The sequence below is a fragment of the Ischnura elegans genome, chromosome 8 (genome assembly GCF_921293095.1).
Source record: "Ischnura elegans chromosome 8, ioIscEleg1.1, whole genome shotgun sequence".
Lineage (NCBI taxonomy): Eukaryota > Metazoa > Arthropoda > Insecta > Odonata > Coenagrionidae > Ischnura > Ischnura elegans.
In genome coordinates, this window is record NC_060253.1 from 61636254 (window position 1) to 61655187 (window position 18934).

The 18934-nt window shown below is 38.3% G+C and overlaps 1 protein-coding gene across 1 annotated transcript; it reads right to left on the bottom strand.

Moving 5' to 3' along the window:
- Nucleotides 1-4772: 4772 nt before the first annotated feature.
- On the bottom strand, nucleotides 4773-18934 carry LOC124163229 (filaggrin-like). Its single transcript, XM_046539980.1, has 5 exons — nucleotides 18341-18934; nucleotides 16172-16291; nucleotides 13709-13939; nucleotides 5293-13604; nucleotides 4773-4859 (listed from the first exon to the last, which is right to left on the bottom strand). Exons 1-4 carry the CDS (start codon nucleotides 18372-18374, stop codon nucleotides 5317-5319), a joined length of 8673 nt encoding a protein of 2890 aa, XP_046395936.1. The 5' UTR covers nucleotides 18375-18934; the 3' UTR covers nucleotides 4773-4859; nucleotides 5293-5316.

Consider the following 18934-nt stretch of genomic DNA (forward strand, 5'->3'; position numbering starts at 1 on the left):
GCTTTTAATTCAGTTGTCGCGAACATACCTCCTTAACATAAATATTGAAGATGTGATGTCTGTTCAGTAATGACAGCTGAGTTTCAGGATTCATTTAGATAGGTACTTTAAAATGTACCCCACGCCCCCATAGGCGGATTTACGTAGCGGGGCACGAGGGCACGTGACCTCCACCCCCAAGGCGCTTAAAAATATACTAGATTTTAATACGGTTATCATTACGTTCATTTTTTTTTGTATTACCGAGCCTCAATCATTTCATTTAATATTAAAAACTTTTATATCAAAATTAAGATAATATTTCCTACAGTAATTTTTGTATTTCGTTTTCAATCTCAAACATGAGAAGACCTGTCAGACCCTTGTGCCCCCCCATAAAAAATCCTGGATCGGCCCCTGCACCCCCCTAAACTTTCAGAATGGATTGGAACCCTTTGAATGCAGCCAAGATGAGGAACGCAATCACTGAGAATCCCCCCAGGCAAAGGTATGAAATAAAGGGGCTGATTCCCTAAGGGCTCTGTTACATTTTCCTCTGAAAGACTAGGCCGCAAGTATTGATGCAGCCATGATTCACCGCAATGGTGCTTGTCAGATGGCTAGCTATCACAAGAATTTGAAATTTTCATCCTTAAAAAATAGACATCGAAGAAATACCTTAGAGGTCCTCATTCTGATAGCCATTATAATGCCAGATTTAAAACCAACTCTATAATCAACTACCCTGAGTTTTATAGATAACTTTCTTATATGACGCACATGCTGTTTAAATTAGCTCATTCGAGTGCATTCCAAGTTCTTCAATTTCATACGAAAAAAGGTGACTTCTTCCACATCTCAATTACAATGGTTTCCCTTCGAGACTCAAAAACTAACAGAAGACCTGATCGGACTTTAATCTACATCGCTGCATATATTCCCGTCCACTTCCGGAAGATCTGGAGAGCTGAAAATTTTCGTGGACGCAGGGGGCCGAAAACGATTCGCAGCAAATTTCCGAAAACCCCGACTTTCCCCATTTTTTCCCCCTTAAAAATATCAAAATGACGTACATTCCGATTTTTCCAGCAATCGAATGGCTTTGGCTCCAAAACTATTAAACCTACCCGGAACATTAATAATTATTTGAACACATGGGTAGAGGAACGATTCTTAAGATCTGCCGCTTATCTATCCAACGATGGTTCTGTAAAGTCGAAGTAAAAAAAAACCTGCATAGTCGAAGCTTTGAACCATAATTTTCCGGAGGCCTCAATGGGTGAACGATTGTCTCCTTCGTAACGCAACCCGCTCCACACCGACTTGGCGTGGGGTTTTTTTTCCTTTTTTTTTTGTCCCTTAACATATTTGGATATATCACTCACTTCCCTTGCTATTCACCCAAAATAATTGACAGCCTTCACCCTTTCATATATGAGTTGATGACATCATACACTACTTCCAAGTAAGTTAAACTGCTTCTCAGCTATTCCACTCCTTGCATTGGCTTCATGTGGTTCATTGTTGCTCACACAATTGTAAGAAATTCCTTCTCCCAATCAGTATTTCTCCCTGAGTGAGTTAAAGGACCTAACTCTCATGGCATCACCATCTCATGAAAATTGAGTAAAACTTTTGCAATGTTTTATGTTAAACTCATGTGCTGATGAACTCTTCTCGAGAAGTCAGCCAGGTCAGGATGGACATTTCTGCCAACCAGTGGCGCCGACTCCATGGGGCTTGAGGGGGCCCGAGCCTCCTCAAAAATTCGTTATGGATGTAAGAAAAAAATGTTTCAGGCTTGTCAATTTTCCCCGGAGTGTCCAGATATTGAGATTCGAGTTATAAGGGTTCTAACGTTGATCATATGACTCTTCTAAAATGCTTAAAAAACTTGAAACTCACTACTAATAAAATTTCCCGGAGCAAGATCCCCAGTTTGGGGCCCCCCAATATTTTTTGTAAGTTGGCATCCCTGCTGCCAACGTTTCGATAGCCTTCTCTGCTATCATCATCAAGGTGAATGATGGACCTGGTTAGTGAAACTTTTTTCAATTTTGTCATCATGAATTTTCAAATGATGGACCTGGTTAGTGAAACTTTTTTCAATTTTGACATTAATCTTCACATGTTGGCTCCAAAGTTTTTTTGGCAGCATGTAAATTGTCTCAATGTTGCATTTTCTGAGAATCAAAAAATAGATAGAAACCAGAGATGACATAACCCCCAGCCGTGTATACAATCCCAACACTTACTAGGTCCATCATTCACCCTGATGACAATGGCAGAGAAGGCTATCAAAGCGTTGGTAGCAATGTCCATCCTGATCTAACTGATTTCCTGAGAAGAGTTCATCAGCAAGATTCGCTGGGAAAGCACCAAATCCTTCAACTCATGTGCTGTTTATAAGCCAACATATTGGAAACGAAGTACTATGCCTCACAATTCTCATCGCTATGCTTCACCCGTTCAATGAAAATGGTATTATCTAAAACTCTTTCAGATAGGATGCAAATTCCAAATAGCTTCAATTAAGGGACAATAAAGAATGCAAAGAGGAGCAAATAGAATGTGAATAATCCGCAGAAGTGCTTGAATTCTTGATCAAAATTTCATATAACGTATATGTCTGAATATAGTCCCCCCTTTTTTTCCAAAAATACCTGTGGTAAAAGTAAAGGAGGGGACTATATTCAAACGTATTTTTTTTAACTTTTCCCGAAACTGAATCCCCAACATTAGGAGGGGTGACTACATTCAGAGGGGGACTCTATTCGGAGAAATACGGTAATTTAAAAACAGTGATTGGCAATCCATACATGTCCTTCTCCCAGTGGTTTTTAATTTGATTTCTACGCCAATTTCTCTGCATCTTTTGTGCCACTGAAATATTTTTAAATATTTTAAAGTTAAAAGGTTGGAAAGGAGGAACACATAATTAGAAATGTCTTCTGAGTGTTCTACTCAACCCATGAACGACCTCTGTAGGCTAAAAAAGCAGCCTTGAAAATGTACAAAATCTAGAATAAAATGTAAACAACTTGAATTGCAGAAAAATAACAGAAAAAAAATATTCAAATAATTTATTTTGTGTTCACGAGGATAATTGCCCCATAATCATTCATGTAAGAGACAACATGTATAAAACACTTGTGAGCACTCTTGGCACCCACATGAAAAATTCCTTAAAATGTGAATTGGTCAGACACAATAGGGAAGATGGATAATCGAACGGTAAATAATCAGCTCTCCATTGTACAAGCAAGTTGTTGATTAGCTGAAGAAAATATCACCATAGTATCACACATTACAGTACTGCTCAGAAGTATGAAATAAAAAATATTTATTTGAAATGTCATGCCTTGATGATCACAACTCTGGCATTACTTAAACAATTGTTAAATAAAATATTATTCCATACTTTACCATTCACAACAACCTTATCCCAAATTCTAGATCATATAAAATCAGATGTTGAGCACAAACATACAATTCATTCTCATGAATCCAGTGTGACTTAGATTTTAAGACAACCCTCTTCTATGGACTTCACATTAGGAGCACAATTGTAATATAAATTTATTACAGGGATACAAAATGTAAGTCTCATGAAATCCTACTTTTTGAATTTGCCTTTACACCAAAACTTTTTAAAAAATGCACGCAAACATGTTGACTGGTATTCAGAAGACATCAACATGCATTTTCATCTTAAAAACTACCTTGATGATGCAAAATTTTGCTTCCTATAGCAACATGAACCCTTTTTAGCTTGAAAGACCAGATGGGAAAAAAAGAATTTTCACATCCATAAAAATACACTAACTGACATGATCTTTTCCTGGACTCAGAGTTCTAGTAGAAAGAAGGAGCAACAACTGGTCTTAAATTATAGCCAGGGAAATGTCTCCAAGGGCAGTTCTGAGGAGGTTGGTAATACTGGTTTTGTGGTTGGTAATACTGTTTTTGGGGTTGGTGATACTGGTTTTTCGGACGGTAATTTGTGGGGTGCAAATACATAGGAATTTTGAACACGTACGGAAAGAGAGACCGAGAATGCAAATTATTGTATGAGGAAGATGAGGAGTGAGGTATATTTGGCTGAAACTGATAGCCAAGATTCTGTTGCCACTGATATTCATCAGGTTGCTGACTGTCCTCACTTACTGCCCTGTGATGGGATAATACAGGTTCCATGTCATCTCCAGGCTGTTTCTCAACAGAATGGCCTATCTGATCAGTTCCACCATACTGATCAGAATTGGGGGTGATTTCATATGCTATGCTAACTTGCTGTGGATATTCATTGGATTGCTCATATGCAGCTCCATCACCCGATGTTGGCACCGGCTGATAATTTTCACTATGCTGCATCTGATTTGCACCGCTTATTTGATTGATATCTTCATCCTCGTTTGGAATGGGTTCTGATTGGTACCCTATCCTCTTTTGCTCTTGATATTCTTTGGAAAGCGTAGCAATGTCTTCAGATTTTTTGAAAGGGGCTGGCTCACTCTCCATCTGATTACTATAGCTCGGTAGAACTGAGTCTTCGTTGGATTTCTGAGGTCCCTGAACATTGGTTCCATACTGAGTTGATATTGGCACCGACTGAAATCTTATGTTATGTTCCTGTTGTCGATGATTATTATTTCCATGAACCAAATGAGAAGGTTGTGGTGAATTAACATCCTGGTAATTCGAGTGCATGGCAGTCAGCTGCGAGCCATGGTTCTGGGCTTTGGCAGGTTCATTCCCTGTTCCTATTTCTGGTTCTGAATAAACCTCTGGCTGCTGCTTGTAACCGAACTTATCTCTGGGTGGATGATTGTAGGCCACTGGATTTTTTGACAGGTTGATGGTGCTTGCAATTGTCCTACCTGAATGGCAAAAAAATTTACATTAATAATTTTGTAGTAAGGAGCAGTTAAGTTTAAACACTATATGAGAATATCGTTTCCAAACACAAAAACATTACCTTTACCATCGTGAGAGTAAATATCCAGTATTTTGACTAATCTGGGAAATTGGTAGCATTTTATTATGGTTATCAGCCGCATCAGATTTTAGATTATCTAGTTGTAAATGAGCATTCTGATCACTAAATTTTTTAAGGACTACAAAGAACTCAAACGTTTGGTACCGTCGGGAAATGATTTTCATTACTGACAGATACTAGAGAGTGATTGGTAACTTAATTGAGGAACATAAAGTTTTCTTGAGTATGTCCCTGTGCAAATGTCCCAGGCATTATTAATGAGAGTTAAATGCATGGAATGATTACAAGTGAAATCAGAGGACGTGATTACTCACCTAAAGCTTTCCAATGAGATTCCCTTATACAGTATCAATGTCAGAAATTTCAGTGGAAACATCACTGCTTTCAAAAGAAGTAATGTGGACCTCAGTAACATACTCCTCTTCCTCAACTGCAGCTGACTTAACTGTCTGAGAGTCATCCTTCATATTGCTTGACTGTAGCTCTTTATCAGACTCGCTAGATTGATGATTCTTTCCATCTGATGAGGACTTTTTAAAACTCTTTTCCGACGAACCCGATCCTTTGTCACTATTATCACTCTGGACATGCTCTGCATGACTAATTTGTGAAGGTGAAGTTGTTGTTCCAGATTCTTTTCTCACAGATGAGGTATGGGTATGATCCTGGCTACCCGATTGGTGCCCATCATGTTCGGTGTGTTGTTTATTGTGGTCTCTCTTTTGGTCACTCGAATGCTCTGCCTCCTTCTTGTCATGATGCTGTTGTGTTTTGCCTTGGGAAGGAGTTTTCCCAGAGCCCTTATTTTCTGCTGAGGTATGGGCATGTTCATGGCTGCCAGATTGGTGGCCATGATGTTCAGTGTGTTGTTTATTATGGTTGTCCTTTTTATCACTGGAATGCTCATCTTTTTTCTTGTCATGATGTTGTTCTGTTTTGTCATGGGAGGCAGTCTTCCCAGAGTCCTTCTTTTCTGTTGATGTTTGAGATTGTTCATGGCTGCCAGATTGGTCTCCATGATGTTTCTCACTGCTAGGTTGGTGTCCATGATGTTCATTGTGTTGTTTATTATGGTCGTCCTTTTTATCACTGGAATGCCCCTCTTTCTTCTTGTCATGATGTTGTTCTGTTTTGTCATGAGATGCAGTCTTCCCAGAGTCCTTCTTTTCTGTTGATGTTTGAGATTGTTCATGGCTGCCAGATTGGTGTCCATGATGTTTCTCACTGCTAGGTTGGTGTCCGTGATGTTCAATGTGTTGTTTATTATGGTTGTCCTTTTTATCACTGGAATGCTCATCTTTCTTCTTGTCATGATGTTGTTCTGTTTTGTCATGGGACGCAGTCTTCCCAGAGTCCTTCTTATCTGTTGATGTTTGAGATTGTTCATGGCTGCCAGATTGGTGTCCATGATGTTTCTCACTGCTAGGTTGGTGTCCGTGATGTTCAGTGTGTTGTTTATTATGGTTGTCCTTTTTATCAGTGGAATGCTCATCTTTCTTCTTGTCATGATGTTGTACTGTTTTGTCATGGGACGCAGTCTTCCCAGAGTCCTTCTTTTCTGTTGATGTTTGAGATTGTTCATGGCTGCCAGATTGGTGTCCATGATGTTTCTCACTGCTAGGTTGGTGTCCGTGATGTTCAGTGTGTTGTTTATTATGGTTGTCCTTTTTATCAGTGGAATGCTCATCTTTCTTCTTGTCATGATGTTGTTCTGTTTTGTCATGAGATGCAGTCTTCCCAGAGTCCTTCTTTTCTGTTGATGTTTGAGATTGTTCATGGCTGCCAGATTGGTCTCCATGATGTTTCTCACTGCTAGGTTGGTGTCCATGATGTTCATTGTGTTGTTTATTATGGTCGTCCTTTTTATCACTGGAATGCCCCTCTTTCTTCTTGTCATGATGTTGTTCTGTTTTGTCATGAGATGCAGTCTTCCCAGAGTCCTTCTTTTCTGTTGATGTTTGAGAGTGTTCATGACTGCCAGATTGGTGTCCATGATGTTTCTCACTGCTAGGTTGGTGTCCGTGATGTTCAGTGTGTTGTTTATTATGGTCGTCCTTTTTATCACTGGAATGCTCATCTTTCTTCTTGTCATGATGTTGTTCTGTTTTGTCATGTGACACAGTCTTCCCAGAGTCCTTCTTTTCCGTTGAAGTCTCAGAGTGTTCATGGCTGCCAGATTGGTGTCCATGATGCTTCTCATTGCTGGGTTGGTGTCCGTGATGTTTTTCCCCACTAGGTTGGTGTCCATGATGTTTCTCATTGCTAGGTTGGTGGCCGTGATGCTTTTCACTGCTGGGTTGGTGGCCATGATGTACATTGTGTTGTTTGTTATGTTCATCCTTTTCCCCACTCGATTGCTGTTCCATATTATTATGATCTTGTTGTGTTTTGTCATGAGATGCAGTCTTCCCAGAGTCCTTCTTTCCTGTTGATGTTTGAGATTGTTTATGGCTGCCAGATTGGTGTCCATGATGTTTCTCACTGTCATATTGGTGTCCGTGATGTTCAGTGTGTTGTTTATTATGGTTGTCCTTTTTATCACTGGAATGCTCCTCTTTCTTCTTATCATGATGCTGTACTGTTTTGTCATGGGATGTAGTCTTCCCAGAGTCCTTCTTTTCTGTTGATGTTTGAGAGTGTTCATGACTGCCAGATTGGTGTCCATGATGTTTCTCATTGCTAGGTTGGTGCCCGTGATGCTTTTCACCGCTGGATTCGTGGCCATTATGTTCAGAGTGTGGTTTATTATGGTCATCCTTTGTGTCACTTGAATGCTTCTCCTTCTTATCATGTTTTTCTTCAGTCTTTTCAGGGGATTTCTTTCCAGAGTCCTTCTTTTCTGTTGATGTTTGAGTGTGTTCATGGCTACTAGGTTGGTGGTCGTGATGTTTTTTACTGCTGGATTCGTGGCCATGATGTTTTTCACTGCTGGATTGGTGGCCATGATGTTCAGAGTGTTGTGTATTATGGTCATCCTTTTTTTCACTTGAATGCTGATCCTTCTTATCATTTTTTTCTTCTGTCTTGTCAAGGGATTTCTTTCCAGAATCCTTCTTTTCCGTTGATGTCTGAGTGTGTTCATGGCTGCCAGATAGGTGACCATGATGTTTCTCGCTACTAGTTTGGTGTCCGTTATGCTTTTCACTGCTGGATTTGTGGCCATGATGTTTTTCACTGCTGGATTGGTGGCCATGATGCTCAGAGTGTTGTTTATTATGGTCATCCTTTTTTTCACTTGAATGCTGATCCTTCTTATCATGTTTTTCTTCTGTCCTGTCATGGGATTTCTTTCCAGAATCCTTCTTTTCCGTTGATGTCTGAGTGTGTTCATAGCTGCTAGATTGGTGACCATGATGTTTCTCGCTACTAGGTTGGTGGCCATGATGCTTTTCACTGCTGGATTGGTGGCCATGATGTTCAGAGTGTTGTTTATCATTTCCATCGTTTTTGTCACTTGAATGCTCCTCCTTCTTGTCATGATTTTCTTCTGTCTTGTCATGGGATGTAGTTTTCCGAGAGTCCTTCTTTTCTGTTGAGGTATGGCTATGTTTATGGCTGCTAGATTGGTGACCATGATGTTTTTCACTACTGGGTTGGTGGCCGTGATGCTTTTCACTGCTGGATTCGTGGCCATGATGTTTTTCACTGCTGGATTCGTGGCCATGATGCTCAGAGTGTTGTTTATTATGGTCATCCTTTTTGTCACTTGAGTGCTCGTCCTTCTTATCATGTTTTTCTTCTGTCTTTTCATGTGACGTAGTTTTCTGAGAGTCCTTCTTTTCTGTTGAGGAATGGTTATGTTCATGGCTGCCAGATTTGTGACCATGATGCTTTTCATTGTTAGTATGTTGTCCGTGATGTTTTTCACTGTTAGACTGGTGTCCGTGGTGCTCCGGGTGTTGTTTATCATGGCCATCCTTTTTGTCACTTGAATGTCCCTCTTTTTTCTCGTCATGGCGTTCCTCTGTATTTTCATGGGATTTCTTCCCAGGATCCTTTTCTTCTGTTGATATCTGAGTGTGTTTATGGCTGCCTGATTGGTGCCCATGGTGTTTCTCGCTACTAGGTTGGTGTCCGTGATGTTTTTCACCGCTAGACTGGTGGTCGTGATGATCTGAGTGTTGTTTATCATTGACATCCTTTTTGTCAGTTAAATGCTCCTTCTTCCTGTCATGATTTTCTTCTGTCTTGTCATGGGATGTAGTTTTCCGAGAGTCCTTCTTTTCTGTTGATGTTTGAGTGTGTTCATGGCTGCTAGATTGGTGACCATGATGTTTCTCGCTACTAGGTTGGTGGCCGTGATGCTTTTCACTGCTGGATTGGTGGCCATGATGTTCAGAGTGTTGTGTATTATGGTCATCCTTTTTTTCACTTGAATGCTGATCCTTCTTATCATGTTTTTCTTCTGTCTTGTCAAGGGATTTCTTTCCAGAATCCTTCTTTTCCGTTGATGTCTGAGTGTGTTCATGGCTGCCAGATTGGTGACCATGGTGTTTCGCGCTACTAGGTTGGTGGCCATGATGCTTTTCACTGCTGGATTGGTGCCGGTGATGTTCAGAGTGTTGCTTATCATTTACATCTTTTTTGTCACTTGAATGCTCCTCCTTCTTGTCATGATTTTCTTCTGTCTTGTCATGGGATGTAGTTTTCCGAGAGTCTTTCTTTTCTGTTGAGGTATGGCTATGTTCATGGCTGCCAGATTGGTGCCCATGATGATTTTCACTACTGGGTTGGTGGCTGTGGTGTTTTTCACTGCTAAATTCGTGTTTATGATGTTTTTCACTGCTGGATTGGTGGCCATGGTGTTCAGAATGTTGTTTATTATGGTTGCCTTTTTTGTCACTTGCATGCCTCTCCGTATCATGATGTTGTTCTGTTTTGTCACTGTGTGTAGTCTTTCCAGAGTCCTTTTCTGTTGAGGTATGGGTATGTTCATGGCTACCTGAATGGTGCCCATGATTTTTCTCACTCCTAGATTGCTGTCCATGATGTTTTTCACTGCTAGACTGGTGGCCATGATGTTTATCACTGTTATGTTGGTGGACATGTTCGTCATTGTGTAGTTTTTTATGGTTATCCTTTTTGTCACTTGAATGTTCATCCTCCTTCTTATTATGATTTTGCTCTGTTTTGTCATGGGATTTATTCTTCTCAGAATCTTTCTTTTCCAATGATGTATATGTATGTTCATGAATGCTAGATTTGTGCTCATGATTTTTCTCATTACTATGTTGGTTTCCGTGATGTTTTTCACTTCTAGGTTCATGGCCATGATGTTTAGTCTGCTGTTTATTATGGCCATCCTTCTTATCAATCGTATGTTCCTCTTTCTTCTTTTCGCGGTGTTGTTCAGAGCTGTCATGGGATGCTGTCTTCCCAGAATCCCTCTTTTCTGCTGACGTGTAGGTATGTTCATGCCTGCCTGATTGGTGTCCATGATGCTTGTCACTGCTAGGTTGGTGCCTGTGATGTTTATCACTGCTAGTTTGATGGCCATGATGTTCGTTGTGTTGCTTTTTATGGTCTACTTTTTTGTCACTTGAATGCTCCTCCATCTTGTGATGATGCCGATCTGTTCTATCTTGTGATTTATTTTTTCCCAAGTCCTTTTTGTCTGATGAGGTATGTTTATGTTCATGGCTCCCATTAATATGATGTTTTCTGCCTCTTTCCTGGGTGCCATCATGTTGTGCTTGGTGCTTCTTGTCATGATCTTCCATGTCTTTTGATTTATTTTCCTTTACATTATAATAATGGTTTTCTCTTTGCTTATTTAATGTTCTTCTCACAGTCTCCCTTATCTCTGTTGAGGCATTTTCTTCATTACTCGATTGTTGCCCATATTGTTCTGTGGGATATCTCCACTTCCTTGATTCTTTTCTTTTTCCATCTCTTCCACGTTCTTTTCTATGCCTTTTTGATGCCCTAGAGTGAGGCCTCATCCATGATGGGTAATGCCTAATGTGACTGTGTTTTGCATAATCTCTCTCATTATTTTTAATTAAATCTGATGAAATAAATATCACATGCCCTCTCCTATTTTCTAATCTACGATTGTCTTTTGGACTCTGGTTGTATCCTGCAGTTTCCCCAAATTTAGTCCTGTAGCGATAGTGCTTTCTAGCATAAGGACGATCTCTGTGTCTTTTTCTAATATGGAGGGTTTTAGTCGGGTACCTGTATTTTACTGACTGTACTCCTCTATTTTCATCCACTCTTATTTTTATGACTGGGCTAAAAGCCTTGCCTTCCTCATGCCTCTCAATATCATAACGACCATTATGCATCAGACTATATTTACTTGATTTCCTTCTCCCATTGTTATACTTATCCTCGATTTCAAAGTTATAAGGTTTCCTCACTGTTTCATACTCTGGGTAGTGAAATTTTTCTTTGTCATGTCCGTCTCTAATTCTTGTACGATAATTATGCCCTCTTATTTTCCAGCCTTCTTTGCCGTCTCTCAAATAATTTTTAGTCTTTGGTCTTTTATAATTGTAATGAGTCATTAACTTTTCATATGGAGAATGATCCCTATATTCCCCAGAATTTTCCTCCGAGTCAACTATAACCTTAAACTTTTCATCTCTACTACCTAGAATCTTTTCCAAAATAGACTCCCAAATGCTATATTTGCTTTTCCTCCCCAATGACTGATTGCCTCCTGAAATGTCAGAATCTTCCGATGAATTTTCAATTTCATAACCACCTCCCTCAGTACTTTCATCCTCATTTAAGACATAGTGATGATTTCCTTCACCACTTCCAGACTCATTGTCGACTATTATAAACTTATCTTCTGCACTTTCATACTCTTTCTCAGTACTATTGTGCCCCTTATAAACTTTCTTATAGCCCCTTCCCCTACTCAAAAACCCATCTTCAATGCTAGGGTAGTCATCTTCAAATCCCTCGTTCTCATCTTCAATGCTTGGATTCCCTTCAAAACTTTTGCCTCCATCTTCCTCACTACTGTTATCATCCTGCACACTAGTGTAATCTTCACCAAACTTTTGGCTAGCTAATCTTTCTTGCTGTCTACCACCTATAAGTATCTTGTGATAGAAAATTTCCTCTGGACTAGATTCTCTAGTATAATCATTCTTTTCATAGCTCTTTCCAGGTGATTTGCTCGCGAATTCATGGTCTTCATAGAAGACAGCTTTTGTTGGGATATTTCCTCCATCATATTCGCCTGAGTCCTCATGATCATGTGGCATTTCATCAACTTCACTTGATATAGCTATATCATTTACATCTCCGTAGTAAGAGGGTGGATTTCCAAAATATTTCTTTTCATCAAAACCTCTTAATTTACAAAGCCTACAGTTACACTTAGAGTAAATTTTGTATTTGCTTCTCTGTGGTGGATAGACTAAGCTCAACAGAGTTCCCTGTCTCCTACTGCTTCCGGACATCATTCCATGAGGTGCCATGTTCCTATAGACCTTTCTTCTCCTAGACCTTGGGATACTGTATTTACCTGGCTTCCTCACAGTCATACTCCCAACTATGTAACCTCCTTCAGGAAGTATGGTTCTCATGGATATCCTATCTCTCTCAGGATGATGTGTTTCGGGGCTGTAATCATTCACATGTTTAATTCCCGCATTATTACCTTGTGCCTCATAGTCATTCTCTGATTTATTCTTTGGCTTAAGATTTTCACTAGATGTGATGGTTTCCTGTCTATTTTGCTGAAGAGGGTAGTAAAACTCACCCAGTTCACCTCCATCAGTTGGGCTACTCTTTGCATCTTTAAAAATTGTGTGATACTCCCACGTCTTTTTCATTTCTCCATTAGTGTCTTCTAACTTCACAGTTTCCTCATTTTTAAATGGTTTTTCCATAAAAGCTGAGTTTCCAACTCCATAAAGCCCACTCACATCCTTGTCTAGCCTCAACTCAAAAGTATTTTGAGAATTGGAAACAATTGTCTGACTGTCGATTACATGATCACCTCCAGGATAAATATTAGAGAAATATGCATCACTGACTGACTGTCCACTCTCAGGTTTCCTAGACAAATTTTCCCATCCTAGCATTCCAAAGTTATCATTGCTAACTGACTCACTATTAGAGGGTACCTCCGACGTTTTTTTCCAATCTAACTCGCTATGCTCATGATTGTTTATATTAACAGAGAAAGGATCCAAGGTATATTTTTCCATATAGTCACCAGGAATAAAGCTATCTTTCTCTGGAGCAAGAAATTGACTAGACTGACTTGAGTCATGACCCATTAACCAAGAGTTATCATGCTGGCTTTCTAAAGGTTTATAAATGTAATCCAAATTCCATGATGGGCTATATTGAGCAGGTGTCCCAGTGTAGCCACCATAGTTGATTACGCTGCTTAACTGACTTGACTGATCCCTTTTCCCCCTGACTACTTCAACAAGCAAACTTCTCTCATCCAATTTCCCTTCATCAGGGTTAGTGAAAATGTCACCAATCATTTTCTCTGGCCCGATTTCTTCTTGGCTAACTATGTTAGTGCCTTGTGATGTGCTTGTAATACGAGATGTAGGAATATCTGCTCCAGATGTGGATGTGTAGCTGTCTGATACATCCTCTGGTGATGGAGTGGTGAATGACTGTCTTTCGTGTTCATCCTGGTGTGATCCTGTGATATTTAGAGTTGGTTTGAAATATATTATGTATATCTCATGGTTTGTTTGAAAATCAATGTAAATCAAAAGGTTGAACATTAGATTACTATGTACTCACCATCCCCACCACTATAGTTGGCTGCATTGTTGGTAGGTATTTCAGTTTTCTTGGCCCAGACATTCTGTTTGGACAAAGTGAAGGCTGATCCTCTGCCACGTACGGTGCCAAGGATTCCCAACGAACCCACTTCAGTGTGATGGTTGATAATTCGCTTTCCCCGCGTCAACTCGCTATTGTAGCTGCCAGGGTCAATTTTGGCTGATGGTGGATTATCTTTGATGTAATCAGCTGCAAAACATGATTTTTGTTAAGCAATGATGATTTACACATAAAATTGAGACATTAAATCTGCACAACTGGTGTTGTGTATTAACCTATGACCTCAATCCCACTGATAGCTGAGTGTTTGTATAGCTCGTTCTTATCGTATTTTATTATCTGTTAGTATTTTATGCTGTATTATCTTGACGAAACTCATGGATGTATTATCCCAATGAAGTTGATAAATATTATTATTATTATTGTTATTATTTATTATTATTATCACATGCTTTACATAAATGAAGATGCTGTTTACTAATTGCAATAAAACAACCAAGATTGCAGTGAAAATTAAAAATGACTAATTTCCAATTAGAATACTCAAATTATTTTGGAGTCAGTTACACATTAATATTTAAAAATAAGTGAATCATGCCCGGTCAAAGTCACAGGTCCATCAGGAAGGAGTAAATTTTAATTGTTTTGTATCCTAATAAGATTTGGAGCAGGCATTTTTTACAGTGAATAATATCAAATATGTAGAAACTTAATATTCCCTAATTTAAACTAAGGATAGGGAAAAAATAGTAGATAGTATTCCATATAATTTATGGATGCTGACAGAAAAACTTTTGGGTAGGGTAAGCTTCATTTGCAGGAATGATACATTTCAGGAGGTTTCATTTGGATAGGATATCCTTAAGAACCATCTCAAAAATATTTAGGAGGCAGTTTGAATCTCCTTGCACAGTATGGCATTTTTTTAAATGATATACAGAAAAATCATGATTTTTATCAAAATGGTCAAATGTACTGGAAATATATGTAATGTTAAAGAAATGAGAAATGATGAACAAAAATACAAAAATTTTGCTTCAATAGCAAGTTGAAGCCAAAGAGCATTGTGAGGATTTTTAACATGCAATTTTACACTAATGGGATAGATAAAACAAGGTAACAAATCAGATTTTTAAGAGAGGAATGAATTGTAAAATTTTTCCATTTGTGTACTCAATGTTAAGGTTATGACTCAATCTAGCGATAACTTTAAATTGCATATTCTCCACTCCTATCTGCTAATTTTCTGTCCCCTATCCAAGAACTTTCAAAACTCGTAACCTTGGACCTATCAACTCCAAAATTACATGATAGCCCATCCTGTGCCATACCAACTCTTACTTCCAACTTGCTCAACTCCAATGGCGTAACTATGGAGGAGGTATGAGGGGGATAGATCCCCTCTGAGGCCTCAGAGAAAAAAAAATTATTTCAAACTACATATTGCTCTAGTTTTGACATAAATTAGCTGCATCCACTTAAAGTTAAAGATCATTTAATAACCTGTGACTCGGTGAACCGGACCTCCCATTGCCTGGGGGGTCGCCCCCACAATCCCCCACAACCTAAGCCCATGCTCAACTTCTATTTGCATACAGCAAAGCTCTCAAAATGTCAGGTGAACACCAACATCTAGCAGCATTCTTAACAGAAATTGAGGGTTAAAAAAAGGGTGAGGCATAATTATAAAAGTATCTTATGGATGGGTCAGCTGCGACAGTTTCAAGGAGAGTAAATTTTCTAAAATGCTGTTTCCAATGATAATAATAATAATGATGATAAACCACCCTACTCAACCCTCTAATCAATGTCACTGATGAGCCAGCTTTTCTCATCTCTACTAAAAATTTTGCAGTGAGCGAAAACCAACTTTGATCTCTCTTTCATTTAAGGCCACTACATAATTTAATAGTCAATTACTCTTCACTACTTTCCTCCAGTAAATTAAAAAAGGGGTGAGGCATAATTATAAAAATATCTCATGGATGGGTCAGCTGCGACAGTTTCAAGGAGAGTAAAATTTTCTAAAATGCTGTTTCCAATGATAACAATAATAATGATGATAAACCACCCTATTCAACCCTCTAATCAATGTCACTAATTAGCCTGCTTTTCTAATCTCTACTTAAAATTTTGCAGTTAGTGAAAACCAACTTTGACCTCTCTTTCATTTAAGGCCACTACGTACTTTAATTGTCCATTACTGTTAACTACTTTCCTCCAGTAAATTCCAACCATTTTCAAGCTAAGGTTATGGCTCTATTATGTCAAGGTTAACACCAACCTCATCAAACACATTTTAAAACCTGCCCTAAGTGGCCCAATAACATACTTACATGTATGTATCTAGACAGGATAAAAAAAAGTTTCAATGAATACAGGGAAAACTGATTTTTTATGATAAAAAGAACAGATACGCACCAGGTTGAAATCCACAAGCATGACCTTGAGATGAGGGTTTTAAATTTGTAGGTCTTGGCTCCGGCCCATCAAACTTCACATTCTTGATGGAAGAAGATATTGTAGCACCAATGAGAGTAGCTAAAAAACAGTGATTAAATAGTTTAATATGAATCATATGACACTATCTCTAAAAAAATACTCATTCATAATGCTAAATATCTATTATCAAAGATTACTATATCCTCTATATTATTTCTACTGTATAGATACCTTTTTCTCAACTTATACACGACCAAACACTACAAATGAGGTACCAAAATGCACAGAATTTATCAGAGAACATGCGACGGCATATCTTACTTCCTAAATATTGCTATTGTTTCCTAAAATTGGTTTTTAAAAATTAAAAAAAAATAGATTCCGGCAAGATTGTCCTCATCCCAAGAATACAGTTAACGCCGTCGGATCCCACCATGCCTTTTAATTTGACTCGCAGACAATTTCCCATTAAGGTTTCCTATGCGATGACTATTAACAAGGCTCAGGGTCAGACTTTGCAAAGAGCTGGTTTATTCCTGCCTGACCCTGTATTCTCTCATGGCCAACTTTATGTAGCATTCTCTAGGGTAAGATCTTTTCAAAATATTTTTGTCAATATTAAGGAAAACGTTAAACAAGTATTAACAGAGGATAGTGTAATTACTTCCAATGTTGTGTTTAAAGAGGTCCTCTGACCTCAATTTGTATATGAACATTCCAATTAAATTTGTACATAAGACCCTGCCTTTTTTTTCTATATCTTAAAATTAGAAACGTGCCTATCCCTCTGTGGACCTGCAATGAAAAGAGCGGGGGAATCCTGCTGGGAGCGGGCGCATCATGCTCGTATTAATAAAATAATAATAAAAATAAAATATTTAGCATGGATTTCCATTGTAAGAAATTGCTTGACAATTATCTAACTACTCCTAAAACAACCCTCATGATTTCTAAAGGCCTAAAAATAACCACAGACGATAGACATCTGTTTAACAAAAATCAAATTTGGAAATAGTTACAGTGCAACTAGCATCTCCCACAGAGAAATTTTTCAGAAAGTCAGCATCAAAAAACCTGACATCAAAAATTTTCCTACCCTGGAATAGGAAACCTGACAAAATTATACATACATATTTTCAATGGATATGTATATACATGCATAACTTATCTAATTAAAATTAAATGAGGAGTGACAAATTTTCAAAATTCAGACATAAGCTTGCAATAAAGAATCTTCAAGTCCTCTTCAGTTAAATTACAGCAATTTGAGCAAACATTCAGTAGTCATAAATGGAGATGGGACAGAGATATAAAAATTCCATATAAGTCAAACAAATCCATGGATTCTACATTCAATCAAATCTGTTTAGAGATTGTCACATTATTGAACTAAATACATAATTGGCAGGGATTTAAAGATTTTGACCATCCATAATCATCTTTGTAAAAGAAAATCATCAAAACCATGATATGATGAAAGAAAAATAAATTAAAAATAGGTGGACCATGCACAGTGAAAGCCATTGGTGCATCACGAAAATGAAAAATGTCCGCACACATTAAAATGATCATTTAAGTTTTAAAAATATAAAATAACTATAACAAAAAATGCTATATGATTAAAATATTTACACCACAAACAATATCAGCTCACACATATAAATAATATAGAATAATTACGACACCGATGCCGACTTACAAAAAATATTGGGTGGCCCAAACGGGGATCTTGCCCCAGAAAATACTATAAGTAGTGAGTTTTAAGTTTTTTAAGCATTTTAGAAGAGTCATGAGATCAACATTAGAACCCTGATAACTCGAATCTCAATATCTGGACACTTTAGAGGAAAATAGACTAGCCTGACACATTTTTTCCTCATACCCATATAAAATTTTTGAGGGGGTTTGGGCCCCCTCAGGCCCCATTGAGTCGGCGCCACTGAATTACAATTACTTTCTTCCAGAATTGATTAAAAAAGGTTTAATTTATTATAAAAGACTATGTTAGAATATTTAAATTTTATGGACACATTTTACAATCAAAAACATACCTATAAAATAACGTAACTCTACTCCAATTTAATAGAAAAGCTGGTAGAAATTAGTCCAAAGCTACATTACTCTCAAGAAAAATCTACTTCCACTCACCAAATACTACCCACTGCAGTCGCCACACCTTCATCCTGACACCTTACAAGCCAACTTCCATTTTCGAGAGCCCGCACTAGCTTTTAAAGACTCAAAATTAATACGGATTAATGTACACATATGTAACCTTGGTCAAGACATGCCTGAGAATTTTAGCTTTTTAGCCCACCACACTTCCTCCCATTGTTCTTGATTTAATTTAGAAAGAAGTGGATGAAAGTCTGATGATAAAATAGATGGACGCCTTTGACCCAAACAAACTTATCTGGTGTTGACATAATTAACAGGGAATGAGTGACAGTCAGATTAGCATGGGTAAGTGAACCGGCTTGAGAGTGAAACACGCAAATGGGAGGGGGAAATATTGAGAAATACCCACTAGTGACAGTAGCAACCTCGATTGCTATCAAGTCAATTATGCCCGCTCAGCATATCCAAGGGAGTACAAGAATGTTTTCTGCTGAGTCAAGAAAACTGCTGGCTGCTTGGATATAGCTTTTTGCTGATTGTTTTGACTGAGAATTTGAGTTGTTTTGCATGCCTTGCAAGGAACACACGAAACAAAGTGTAGAACATTCAAAACAACGCTATTTC

Bases quoted from the DNA above. Each gene is read 5' to 3' on its own strand.
- LOC124163229 (XM_046539980.1), bottom strand. From the start codon at position 18,374: ATGAAGGTGTGGCGACTGCAGTGGGTAGTATTTG. The intron at 16,292-18,340 runs GTGAGTGGAAGT...ACTGTTTTTTAG, and splicing joins ACTGCAGTGGGTAGTATTTG to CTACTCTCATTGGTGCTACA. The intron at 13,605-13,708 runs GTGAGTACATAG...TAAATATCACAG, and splicing joins CAACTATAGTGGTGGGGATG to GATCACACCAGGATGAACAC.